The following is a 14,262-nucleotide window of genomic DNA, read 5'->3' as shown; positions in this document are numbered from 1 at the left end:
CTTAGAGAAGGGAAAGTTTATTTTGGCTCATGATTCCAGAGGTTTAGTCCATGATCTGCTGAGTCCATTTTTCTGGGCCCAAGGTGAGGCAGAACATCATGGCGGAAGAGTGTGGTGAAGCACAGCTCTGCTCATGGCACAGAGGAAGCAGAGAGAGAGAAGGAGGAAAAGAGAAAAGGCTGCAGGGAAGAATCCCTTCCAGGTCATGCCCCCAGTGACTCACCCTCTCCAGCCACCCACTACCTGCCTATAGTTACCACCCAGTCAGTTCATTCAAACTAGGATGGACTTATTAAGTTTCAGATCTTATAATCTTAATCGTTTTATCTCTGAATATTCCTGCTTTTAACAAAGGAGCTTTGTGGGGCACATCTCATATTCAAATCATAAGAGCACCCAATAACCAAAACTGGAACAATGTGAGCAATAAATAAGGTAGTATTGAATTATAACCCAATGCATAAATGTACATGAATCCAGATTGCTATAAATAAATGATTGCTTGAATAAATAAATAGATGGGAGAAAAGAGAGATTCCCCATGAAGAATTTCAAATAATTTATGTAGATATTTCATCTAAAAGAGAGGGAGTATGTCTTTAATCCCTAAGTATTGAGCATCACCAGTAACTTCCTTCCAAAGACTAAAAAATGAAAAATAGAGTAACTTTTCATATAAAATCCTGACGATGACAGGAAATGTACCTTTAATATGATGTGATGAAAGTGAACCATTATCTCTCTCTTCCTTCCTCAAAACTGCAACACCAGTCTAACATGAGAAAAATATCAAATGTTTTCCAATAGAGAGACAGCCTAAGAGACACCTGAACAATGTACCACAATGCCATCAAGGGCCATCAAAAACAAGAAATGTGAGCAGTGGTGCACACCTGTAATCCCAGTAGCTGAGGGGGCTGAGATAGGAGTATTGTGAGTTCAAAGCCAGCCTCAGCAACAGCAAGGCACTAAGCAACTCAGTGAGATCCCGTCTCTAAATAAAACACAAAATAGGGCTAGGAATGTGGCTCAGTGGTCGAGTGCCCCTGAGTTCAATCCCTGGTACCCCCCCACCCCAGTTCTATTTATTGAATGTTTCTACTTCAGAAATGTTTTACCTTTCTGACTTTCTTACCTCTATTAAAATAGATGAATTCTAAATCTGTCTCTTTACTTCAAATTAGAAATACCAAAATCAATCCACCATTTCCACCCATAACCACATCCCTCTCTTGGCATTTTTATTTCTGTTTTTAAAGTACTTACTCTTAACATAAAGTATTTATGTTTATAATGTACTTTACAGTTTTTCAGAGAGCCATTATATCCATTATTTCATTTGCTCTCTTCCATAACCCACAGAGGTGGACAGGTAGAAACATCTCCATTTTATGGAAAGGGAAATAATAAGTGGTTTGCCCACTAGTGAGTGGTAGAACTGCCTTGAAGTTCAGGTTTCTCAACTCTAGTTGGGAAGATAAACAAGAAATGTCCGAGAAACTGTTAGCTCTAGGAAGTGACTATAGATAAATGGCAATTGTCATAGTTTGGGCTGCTGTGATATTGTGACTTAAAATGTATTTAATGAACATATTTTGTTTCAGCCTCTGGTTTCTGGCACACAGTTCCTAAAACCTTTGTTGAAAGGGGCACTAAGAGAATATTTTTGTCTAATATTTGGTTTTTGACCCCTTTTCTTGACATAGTGTTCTTAAGATTTTTGCAATTTTCTGAATGATAAGAGCATCTTTTGTTCTAATGATGGACTCATGGTTCTCCTCAAGTTAGAGGCTGATTACCAAGGGAACCAATTAGGTAATTAGAGGATTGTCACAGTTCACCCTACTCCAACCTCTGGGGAGGGGAAAGGAACTAAAAGTTGACTGCCAATGACAAATGATGTAATCCCTAGTGCCTATGTAATGAAGCCTACATTAAAAACTCAAAAGGACAGGATTTGGATTGCTGAACACTGTGAGGTTCCTAGTTGGTGTTGTTCCTGGAGAGGGTTTGGAGCTCTGTACCTCTTCCTCCATACTTGCCATGTGCTTCTCTTGCATCTCGTTTTTCCTCTGTATCTTTTGTAATAGCCTTTATAATTAACTGGTAAATGTAAATAAACTGTTTTCCTTGGTTCTTTGAGCTTCTCTAGCAAACTAAATGAACCAGAAGAAGGGGTCATGGTTTCCATAATCCCAATTTATAGCTGATTGAAGCACAAACCTCAGGTTTGTGACTGTTATCTGAAGGAGCTGGCCAATCCTGTGAAACTGAACTCTTAACTTACAGAATCTGACTCTATTTCCAGGGAAGGTGTCAGAATTGAAAATTATAAGACACCTAGTTGGTGTCTACTGGAGAATTTGGTGTCAAAAGAATTGTGATTGGTTGTGGGGACAAGTGTATGGAGTACTGCATACATGGCATAAGGGCGTCTGAGTGGCAGGCCACTTCCCTCGTGCTAGGTGTGTGAGCAGAAGGCTGCTTACCCAGTAGGCACAGCCCTGGGTGTGAGGCCATGTGTTGCAGTCCCGGTGCTTATTCCACGGCCCACTCCTCGATTGGTTGCTGCAAGGGCAGTTAACAGAATTGCATTGGTGGCTGCCTGTAATCTGCCTAGCTACTGCCTGAGTATATATACACTGTAAATGCACAATAAAATCAGACCTGCTTCCTGCTTGGTCTCTGGAGGTCTTGATTAGGGACTCTGTAGCCACACTCCCTCTACCCTGTTCTATGAACCTCCTTGCTGGACGAGACAGAGACCATGCAATTGTTGGTATGTGAAAGAACAACAACAACAACAACAACAAAAAGTTTGTTTTTCCTATCCAATTCAGCTGCTATAACAGAATACCATAGGTTGGAAGACTTATCAACAACAGAAATCAACAGAAACTTATTTATACTTCTGGAGGATGGGATTCTGATACCAGGATGCCAACACTGTTTGGTTCTGGTGAGGAGGGACCCTTCTAGGTTGCAGGCCACAATCCAAATTTAACAAACTCAGCTGTCTATGGACTAAGATTTCTGAAGCCATGAGACCCAAATAAACTTTTCCTTGTCTCAAAGTGTTCTTGTCAGTTCTATTGGTTACACTGGTGAAACAGCTGACTAAGGCAACCCAAAGGCATTCTCCAGTGACCAGACTCCTCCAACCACATCCTTCCTGCCTACAACTAACACCCATTAATCCATTCAAATTATCAATCCATTAATGGATCAATCCACCGATCAGGTAGGGCTCTCATAATCTAATTATTTCACCTCTGAATAGTTCTGCATTTTCTCACACATGAGTTTTCAGAGGACACTTCATATCTAAACCATAACAAACCCTCATTCCCTAAAAATCCCATTAAAAACCTGGAAGGTTTTCACAACAATCTTTGTGCTTTGCTAATTCCATCTTCTAAATAAGTCTTTGAGTTTTTCTTTTTCACACATGGTGTCTGCCTCATAATTTTTTTTCTAGGTGACTACAAATCTCTTTTTTGTCACTGCTTTGGTTTTAGTGTTCCCATCTATCTTCCATAATAAAAACTCAGAGTTTTAATTTTTTTCTTAAAAGTTATTTTTTTGGGGGGGTGATGGTGGTGCTGGGATTGAACCCAGGGCCTTGTGTATGCAAGGCAAGCCCTCTACCAACTGAGCTATATTCCCAGCTCTAAAAGTTAATTTTTTTGACTGTAATATATGCATAAAGTTACAGAGAGATATACAGAGAAAAGTCTGCCCCTTACACTGGACTGACTTCCTTCCTTCCTTCATTCCTTCTTTCCTTTTCTCTCTCTCTCTCTCTCTCTCTCTCTCTCTCTCTCTCTCTCTCTCTCTTTTTCTTTCTTTCTTTCACTGGGGATGGAACTCAGGGCTTGCCCATGCTAGGCAAGCACTTTATCACTGAACTACTCAACTATGTCCCCAGCATGTGCCTGACTCTTCTTCCCCAACACACCACAGCTGTCAATTTCTTAGGAAAAAATATATTTCTAAAATGCATCTAATTCTCATTTTCCCATGACTCATCACCCTCTACAAGATAATGTCCAACTGAGAAGCACATATGAGGCCTTTTAGGATTCAGTCCAGTTTACCTCTAATTTCTTTAGACTTTCTGTATCCAGATTCTATCCTCTTAACCACTAACTCTTCTTAGACTGCCTAAGGTTTATTTCTATCAATAACTTTGCATATGCTCTTTCCCCTCCTCAAGAGGCCTTCCCCCATGCCATCCCCTTTTTAAAAAATATTTATTTTTTAGTTATAGGTGGACACAATGTCTTTATTTTATATTTATGTGGTGCTGAGGATCGAACCCAGTGCCTCATGCATGCTAGGCGAGCACTCAGCCCCCCATGCCACCCTTTTGAGTATAAAACATTGTCTCTCTTGGGCTGGGGTGTGGCTCAAGCGGTAGCACATTAGCCTGGCATGCGTGTGGTCCTGGTTCGATCCTCAGCACCACATACAAACAAAGATGTTGTGTCCGCCAATAACTAAAAAATAAATATTAAAAAAATTCTCTCTCTTCTCTCTCTCTTAAAAAAAAAACCCAAAACAAACAAACAAACAAACAAAAAACATTGTCTCTCATTTTGTTAATTTTTTTTTTTTTTTGGTACCAGGGATTGAGTCCAGGGGCACTCAACCACTGAGCAACATTTCCAGACTTTTTAAAAAAAATTTTTTTTTTTAGTTGTAGATGGACACAATACCTTTGTTTTATTTATTTTTATGTGGTGCTGAGGATCGAACCCAGTGCCTCATACATGTGAGGCAAGTGCTCTTCCACTGAACCATAATCCAGGCCCCAGCCCTTTTTATTTTTATTTGAGACAGGGTTTCACTAAGTTACTTAGGGCCTTGATAAGTTGATAAGTCTTGCTTTGAACTTGCTGTCCTTCTGCCTCAGCCTCCTTTTTCAATGAAAACATCTCTCTTTCTCCTCCTCATCCTTGTCCTCCTCCTCTTTCTTTCTTTCTTTCTTTTTTTTAAGGTGAGAGTAAAAGGAGTAGGATTTATTTAAGTGAGAATAAAAGAGAGAACTACCACCAGGCAAGAGGGGACCTGAATAGCAGATTACTGAAAATATTGTCTCTTCATATTCCCCCCAATAATATTCATGTACAAGCCTCGACAGACCTCTGTGGATAAAGGCTATATCCTCCTCTCACGAGGCCCTTTAGAAACACATACTTATTTTCATTATATTACCTATCACAGTTTTATTTGCCACTAGAAGGCCGAAACTGTGATCCTTTATTTTTGAAAGTCCTTTGTGCAGTAAACTGTCCAATATATAGTTTGTGTTTAGTAAATGTAGGAATATTAGCTACAATGTGACGTCAGTTAAGCTAAGGAAACATTAGTCTTAACTATTAGTAGTGTAGTACATAGAATTTTTAGTTCTGGCCAACATATTTAGAGATGGGTACTGAAAAAGTGTAAAACCTACTGGTAGTTTTGAGTCTAGTAACACTTAAGAAGAAAAGTGTAAGAGGCAGTGTTAGAGTCTGTAAACAAATCTGGATGGTGCCTGGCAAATGTTAGAGTCTATAAACAAGTCTGGACGGTGCCTGGCATATTGCCAGAGGGAGTGGTTTGTGAAGTAACGCCAGCGAGCCATTAAGTGTGGAGATTCCTTATTGGTTGACTGCTGTATCTAGTTTATGTTAATTAGATAAGCTGTGTGGAATGTATAAATACTGTTCCTGTCCTACAATAAATGGCTCCCACTCCTGCTGTATCAACGTACACAAGTTGTTCGTCACCCCCCCCCCCATTATTTTGCCCAGCCAGCAGGCTCCCGGCAACTTAGAAGCACTGAAGAACTAGAGAGGAAGCAGCTGTCAACTACCCAACTCCTCCTCGAGACCGGACTTCTCTACCACAGTGTTGGATCATCCTGGTATTTCTTCATCAGTGTTGCACTTATTTGCACTAATAAAAAGATGAAGTACTTAGTTTTGCAAACAGTTTTACTTTTCCCCTCTTTTAAAATAAAGTGGATTCAGGTTACTTCTATAATGTAACTACTGTCCACTTATATTCCAATATACTTTGCTGAGGTAGAGGTAAAGTTACAACAGATAGGTCAAAAAGCTGGGTATAAGCCACTGTCTAACATATCTTTGGTTCCACCCTGGAGAAATGTTGAGCCATGTGAATAATATTTATCCTGGTTGGGGTCAGGGAAATACAGAGAATGGCCATTGTAAACCTTTCTTCAAGGTAGGCATCAAGCCTTTCTTTTCTTTTTCTTTTTTTTGAAAATAAAGTTTTAAAAATTTCATAATGTCTGGTAGTTAACAAACACTTGAAGAAAAGTGAAGTTTGGGGGATGGGTCTATGGAAGAATGAAAGAGTGAAAAAATGTGATAAAAATTTTAAAAGTAGGAATGAAGGAAAGAAAAAGCAAAGGAATAGAGGAAACTTATGTTACTTCTTGCAACCTGTTAATTGGACACAGGTTTTACTCAACATTAAAAAAAAATCCTCAAAACATCAAGCAGTTAAAGTTGCTTAAATTGAGATTGTGTAAAACCAGATAAGATGATCTCTAAGTTCCTATGCAACATTTTGATCTGTGATTCTAGGCTTTTTATTTCTTCAGCAATCTTTAATTATATTTGTGAGAGAAATATATCTGACAATAACACAAAACAGCAACAAATAGATGCTTCTGGAAAAAATGTATTGTTACTTTTTCAAGTCTTCATAGTTTCATGAACAGATTGGCAAATGGATATGCCAAGTTCAGTTTCAGTTTGCCCTTATGCAAGAAACTTAATTTAATTAGCACAGAACTGAGGTATTTTGTGGTAATTTAAAATTATTTTTTAGGTTAAAAAATAGCAGAAACTTCCTGGCTAAATTCTAAACATGATGCAAGTTCTTTATAACTTAAGATGCTATTTCCGATGGGGAGGGGATGAAATTAAGGTTTCTTAGATCCCAAAATAGAATCCAGAGATAACTGGATTTACAGTTGGTGATCCCAAAAGAGATGGGTGTGGTGACATGTATGCTTGTACTCCTAGCAAGGATCATAAAGTTTGAAGCCAGCCTCAGAAACTTAGTAAGACCCTGTCTCAAAATTCAATAAAAAGGGCCGGGGATATATCTCAGTGGTAAAGATCCCCTGGGTTCAATCACCAGTAGGAAGAAAGAAGGAGAAGGAGAAGAAGAAGCCTCAGCTACCGAAAGTCACAAGGCAAACAGGTAAAGATGAAGAAGCCAGTAACTTCTCTTGTCTGCCATTCAATGTATCATAATCAAAGATTTCTTAACTTTCTACCTTCCAAAATAAGTGCAATCCATAATACATTAGGAATTTGGGATTATTCAAGGCTAGGTGATGCTGTTGTCTGCTAATGTGGTGCAATTCTAAGCTCAAAGACAAGGACTTTTGTTTCCCCTGCAACACTTTCCTTGGAATCAGACAGTGCTTAATGTGTTATTTTGGTTTCATAAACAAAAAAAGAGGGAACAACCAGGGAACTAGATAGTTTTCATTGAGAATAAAAATTATATTTTTGGTCTTTTATTTTTTTCATCCTCATTCATGAAGAGTGCGATTTTTTGCCCACGAACCTGGAAAACCTGAGAACATATAAACTTTTTTTTTTTTTTGATGACACACTTGAGTAGAATTGAATAACAAACTCACTTGAAAACTACTACAAATAATCATACTTTACTCTCCCTGTAACATGTTATGGTTCCATTTATAAACAGTAGACTTATTCTGACTCACTGCAGGTACAATAAATATTTGCTAGTCTGGCCGATGTAACTATAAGCCTTATTAGTGCAGTGAAAGTATATGTTATAGATATCTAACATTATTAATTCCTATACATTATAAGTACTGGATAACATCCCTCTTCCCACATACACATTCATCCCCAGCCTCCTCTTTGCAACAGAGAATTTCGAAATTTCAGGACATCATCCAGAGGAAAAGACCACCAAGACGGTGCCCAGCAGAAACTTTCTGGCTCAACAGTAAAAACAGAGTAGCGGGAGGGAAATGGTCAAAGACACAAGTGGAAATTCCTTGTGGCTTCTAGATTTCATCGGAGAAGAAAAGATAATGAACACCAGGGTTAGAACACAGTGGCAGGGCGGTGTCCCCTGCCATGTCTCAATTCACGCCGCTCTAGTAACAAGCAATATCCGCATCACGGAGCCGTCTTGCCCAGGGCTCATTTTCCCCTCGGAAAGATGTACCCCGACCCCAGACGCAGGAGTGGTCATCAGGGGAGACCATCGCGGGCAGAGGCTCCGTCGGTGAAGAAGGGAGCGGGGATGCCACCCTTCTCACTCTAGGAGCCCCCCCGCCGCGCGCGCAGGTGGGAGCCTGCTGCCGCGAAAGGGATGCGGGGCGAGATGGGAGCGCCGCCGCCTCTCCCGGCGCCCGCCCCGCCAGGGGGAGCGTCTGCGCCCGACGGCCGGCAGCGGGGCCTGGGCGGGCGGCGCAGGGCGGCGGCCCAGCTCCGCGGCTGCCCTCCCGCGTCCCCACCCCCTCCCCGCCCGCCCCCGGCGCGGCCCTACCCACCCCCTCCGCCCCCTCCCGCGGCGCCATGCGCAGACTCAGTTCCTGGAGAAAGATGGCGACAGCCGAGAAGCAGAAACACGACGGGCGGGTGAAGATCGGCCACTACATCCTGGGAGACACGCTGGGCGTCGGCACCTTCGGCAAAGTGAAGGGTGAGGACCCCCGGGGCACGGCTGGGTCCCGGCCCGGAGCCGGGCGACTTCCTCTTCTCGCACCTCTTCATCCTCCCCCGCGCTCGGCGTGGCTCGCCTCTGAGCTGGGCAGCCCCTGTCCCGGCTCCGACCGGGGCGCAGCCCGCGGCGTGCGGCCCCGGGACCCGGTGGGGGCGGGTGGGGGTCGGTCGCCATGGCGACGGAGCGGCGGCTGGAGGGGCTGGCGAGTGGCGGCGGCGGCGATGCCTCCAGGTGCGAACTTTCCCTGGCTCGCTCCGCAAGCTGTTGCGGGCGCCGGGGTGTCGGCGCCCAGCTCCAGAGGCGCCTTCTGTTCGCCCGGGTGGTGCCCCCTTGGCTTGGGGCCAGCCTATCTCTGCCTCGGTCGCCCCACGGGGTGTCTGTATTTCCGTTCCCTTGAGGAGCTGACGACTTACCTGCCCCTGCCGTTAACTGAGTATGAAATGTTCTCCCCAACGTTAGGTCGCTGTGGGGTAGCCTGCAGAATTATGTATGTTAAAAATAGCCATTTTGTCGGAAAGAACCCTGGATTCTCTTCAGAGCAAAGTAATGAATACACACTGGTCCTGTATTTGCTTTACGTGGTTTACGTTCCGAATGCAGACTCCAGTGCCTACAGTTTTTTAACTATCAGGAATTTTTCAGTTAGTATGCCAAACCTGCTAGGTAGGAGAGTTATTGCTTCCAGATAGTAGTTATTAGTCTGTTAGTACAGTTCGTTTCCATTTATTTTCAAAGGATATTATATCTTAACAAGTAGTTTGACTGGACATCTATCCTTGGGTAACAGCACAGGTGTCCTGGAAATTATTCTCTAGTCGACAAATTCCGGCACAAAGAGTTTAATCGCAAACTTTGTAATCCATACATATTTTTTTTTCTTTAAAATATTTGGCTTTGTTATTAGGTATTGAGACTAAGGAAATTTGGAACTGATAAAAATAATATATGCATTGGCTTTGGGGAAATGATCAGCTATGGTTTGTATAAACTAAGCTCTTAGTATAACATTTGACTTGAAAGAAAAAACAATCTTTGTGAAAAATTTTACAGTGAACTGAACTTTGCTGTTCCAGAGCTAAATAAACATTTCTGATGTTATTAAGGAATGGAAGAGGAGAACTTTTCCTTCTCTTGCTCTTCCTGAGTCATAGGACTGGAAAATTGCTCTGTACTTCATAGGGAAGCAGTTGCCTAAATTTTATGAAAATCACCAAAGCCAACAATGTTAGGAAGTAAGAAGCGAATGCCAGAATAGGGTAATAACAGTATTAGGGTTGGTCTGTATTAGGTCAGTAAGATGTTTCTGTGCTCTTGAAGTTTTAAATTTAGTTTTGACTATGGTATTTTTTTTTAATTGTTAGCAGTTGTAAACTGCAGAAGGTTACAACTAAGAAATGCTCATTAATGTTTCTAAAATAGTGAGAAGACAGACTTGATGCCTTCATCCCTTCCCAGAGTTCTGCTTGGATTATGGTGGTCATCATTCCCTTAATAATAGACCCGAGTGTAGTCAGGTCTGTTTTCATGTTTGGCACAGCATATAGGAAAGGAAGACATTTTTCATTTCTGAGTTTGATCTATGATGTGTCTGTGACATTTTCTCTCCAGTGACTGCTCTTTCTTAACTTTGTTTTCTCCACCTACACATTCCTCTCTGAAATACTATATTCTGTCAAAGTCAACAACCTCCTCAAATATTGAAAAGTCAATATTCCTCAATAAATCATAGACTTCATGGTCATGATTAAATTTGTTCATAAACATATTAGTTGATGTTCGTCAAAATCTTCAACCAGTTCATTTTTTTTTTTATGTTGTGAAATAGTTGGGATGCTTTCTGCCACCACTAATAGAACGTCCAATTCTCTGGTTCTTTCTTCATAACAAGGAAGCCCAACCTTTCTCTTGTGTTATTGGCTCATCCAGTCCCTCTGGCCATGTACCTATTGGCTTAAGCACCAGAAAGAGAATAGCATTACATTGGAGGAATATGGCTCACCCTTGGATGTGTGTTTGTGTGTGTGTGTGTGTGTGTGTGTGTGTGTGTAGGGTTATCTTTTTCTTAAGTACTTGAATAGTTTAGGGGGACAGGGTAAACAGAAAGAAATTGGTATTATTAAGGTTAGAGAAAGGAGGACATGGATGCTCAGTGAGCAGGAAAAAGTAGCCACTATAGTGGACACATTGGTAACTAATACCAGTGTTAATGTGACAAGAATTCTTATAATAATAGGATTAACCATATATTCCTATTGAGATAATTTAAATAGGTCAAGCTTTTGAAATTAGTTGTACACATTGGTAAACTTAAAGAAAAAGAATTGACAGAAGATATATGATGTTGATGTGCAGAAAAATTTGCAGTATGATACCCTATGGTTAGAGCAAATTTAATTTTTAGAGGAATAGGGCTATAAATTCATAGTGATTGTTTTGTTTTCTTTTATAGACTAAAAAAAAGTTCAGCTGTTTAATGGTAGCATTTTGAAAGTAGAGTTTGAACAGAAAACTAAGGTTAGTTTAGGATTATGCTTGAATTATTACCATTTTTTAGGTGTCTTTTTAAATTTTTTTGGTACCACAGATTGAACCCAGCAGTGTTTAACCACTGAGAAACACCCCCTTTTTATTTTTTATTTTGAGATAGGGTCTCACTAAGTTGCTTAGGGCCTTGCTAAATTGCTGAGGCTGACCTCAAACTTGGCCATCCTCCTGCCTTACCCTCAGGGGTTGTTGGGATTATAGGCATGTACCACCAAGCCCAACTCTCCCCCACATCCCTCTGATTATTAAGATTTTAGTGTCTACTTCTTTTTGGGGGTCTGTTCCCTATCTCCTTCGGTGGAGTAATTATTAAAAAATGGAATAAACAGTGAGTCATGATACTGTTACATTAAATTAATATGGAAATTTTGGTAAGTTTTTCTAGAGAAGATGATCTCTTTTTTATTTTTTTAGTGGTGCTGGGGATGAAGAAGATGATCTCTTTAGTACATTGGGTGTGTAATTGACAACTGAATTGTTTATACATGTAGCCTATTTATTAAATTGGTGAGTTTCTACATAAAACTGCAATTTCAGGTTCATAGGTGACTTCTCTATATGAATCACAGGAAAAATTTTAAAATCCCTTAAGTAAAAAAAAATCTATATGTGAATTATATATATATATACACACATATATATATATGTGTGTATATATATATACACACACACACATATATACACACACACATATATGTGCACAGTGTATATGTAGAGTGTGTGTGTGTGTGTGTATCAAACATGAGTGAATCTCAAAAGCAGATTGTAAAAGAACATGCAGATGAATGTGATTTATATAAATTTTAAAAACATGCACAACACTTACCCAGTGCTGGTGAGAGTTTAAATTGGTACCACCTCTATAGAGTGTGACAGCATTTACTAAAATTAACCTAGCGCTTCAACTGCTAGGAATGTGTTTTATAGATGTACTCACGTGTTTGGAATAATGGATTTTTCATTGCCATATTTCTAATACAAAAGTTTGGAAGTAACCTTTCTAGTGGGACAATACATAAATTATGGTTTATCCATACAGTGAAATGTTTGCAAATAGACATTAAAGGGCGAGCTAAGGGCTGGGGTTGTGGCTCAGCGGTAGAGCGCTTGCCTAGCACGGGCGGTACCTGGGTTGGATCCTCAGCACCACATAAAAATAAATAAACAAAATATTGTGCCCATCTACAACTAAAAAAAAAAATTGAAAAAGAACATTAAAGGGAAAAATAGTGAGGAATTTATATAATTTAAGAGAATGATTTCCCAGGTGTGTTTTATGAGGAAAAAGTAAAACTTTGTATGTAGTTTGCCAACCTTTTATGTTTAAAAGGCAGGGCAAATTTATTTTATTTTTTTTAATTTTTATTTTTTTAAAGAGAGAGAGAGAGAGGAGAGAGAGAGAATTTTTAATATTTATTTTTCAGTTTTTGGCGGACACAACATCTTTGTTGGTATGTGGTGCTGAGGATCGAACCCGGGCTGCATGCATGCCAGAGGAGCGCGCTACCGCCTGAGCCACATTCCCAGCCCCAAGGCAGGGCAAATTTATATGTGTGACTGCTTTTATACATGTATTATGTGTCTGGAAACTAGATAGCTGGTGATATTATATGTTCTTTTGTGTGTGTAGGCAGACATGTTTTCAAAATATATAACATTAAATTTCTAAAATAAATATGAAAAACAATGTTACTGTTTGTTTTTTTTAACAGATTCATACTTATGTAACAAAAATATATACATCTGTGGGAAATAAACACCAAATCCAGAGTAGTGGTTACCTCTGAGAGACATTAAGGAGAATGGAATCTGGGAGGAATCATACAGTGCTTCAGTTATATCTGCAGTGTTTTATTGCGTAAACTGGTGGTGGTATTTAATATTTGGCATGCCTTTTTATATGCCTGAAATGTTCTGTTTTATAAAAGGTAGTTTTCTCAAATTTCCATCTGTAGCTTTTAAAGCTCACCCTTCTCCAGTATTGTTATTTCACTAAGTTTTTTCAGAGTGAAATTTTCATCCTTTTAATTTTAGAATGGGAACAAAATGGTTAGGTGGCTAGAATATCTTCAGTAGATATTTCTCTCATTGTGGCATTTCTGGCCTGTTAAAATCCTCCCAAGTGTGATCTTGTTTCACTTCAGAATTACTTATCTGATTAGAAGAACCAGGATTACATATCTGATTAGAAGAGCATTTGTTACAATGTTCTATATTTTAGACACAGTTCCCTTAGAGAGTAATAACATGGTTGTTAGCTAAGATATAGATGATTAATCTGCTATTCTTTTGAGACAGACATGTAAATGCTGGTAACCTTTGCTGTGGGTGACAAGCAAATCTTCCATGGATAAAGTACTTGTTTAACACTGTGGTAAAATAGTGACAGTCAGAAGAGTCAAGTTTTGAGCTTTGAAAAAAATGGGGGAGGGCTGGGGTTGTGGCTCAGTGGTAGCATGGGCAAGGCCCTGGGTTTGATCCTCAGCACCACATAAAAATAAATAAATAAAATAAAGGTATTGACAACTACAACTGAAAAATAAATATTTAAAAAAATGGGGGAAATCCCTTAGAAATACATATTCCTGACAAAATAAATTTACTACTTTCATTGATTGCATTGATTGACTATGGAACTGTAGTTAATTTGCCAGCAACTGAGTTTACTCAGTGGAGAATCTTTAGCCCAGTTTTGAGAAAACAGTTTGGTTTTAATACTGTGCCAAGACTTTTTCCCTTGTTACTGCATAGTGCTGGTGGGATAGGGTAGATAGGTCAGAAGACTTGGAATCAAAAGTCCCAGCTTGGTCACAGTAACATTGCTTTGACAAATTATAAAATCAATCTCTCTCTCTCTCTCTCTCTCTCTCTTTTTCTCTTTAATGGTATTGTGGATTGAACCCAGAGCCTTTACTGTGCTAGGCAATACCACTGAGCTGCATTAGCAGCCCTTTTTATTTATTTTGAGACAGTATCTTGCTA

The 14,262-nt window shown here is 39.9% G+C and overlaps 1 protein-coding gene across 2 annotated transcripts in view; it reads left to right on the top strand.

Annotated features, from left to right (window-relative positions):
• The first annotated feature begins 7,890 nt into the window (after window positions 1-7,890).
• The window catches only part of PRKAA1 (protein kinase AMP-activated catalytic subunit alpha 1), a 38,545-nt gene continuing 32,173 nt past the window's right edge, over window positions 7,891-14,262 (top strand). Inside the window, exon 1 of one of the 2 annotated variants that reach the window (XM_081280125.1) lies at window positions 7,891-8,715. In XM_081280125.1, the coding sequence (XP_081136251.1) occupies window positions 8,589-8,715 (127 nt within the window). In that variant the 5' untranslated portion in view covers window positions 7,891-8,588. The remainder of the gene's footprint in view (window positions 8,716-14,262) is intronic. The other variant, XM_081280126.1, reaches the window with a different exon arrangement.

Source organism: Spermophilus citellus, assembly GCF_964194105.1.
Source record: "Spermophilus citellus genome assembly, chromosome: 1".
NCBI classification, from domain to species: Eukaryota; Metazoa; Chordata; class Mammalia; order Rodentia; family Sciuridae; genus Spermophilus; species Spermophilus citellus.
The sequence above is the reverse complement of the archived record's forward strand: the minus strand, read 5'-3'. Positions and strand labels throughout refer to the sequence as shown.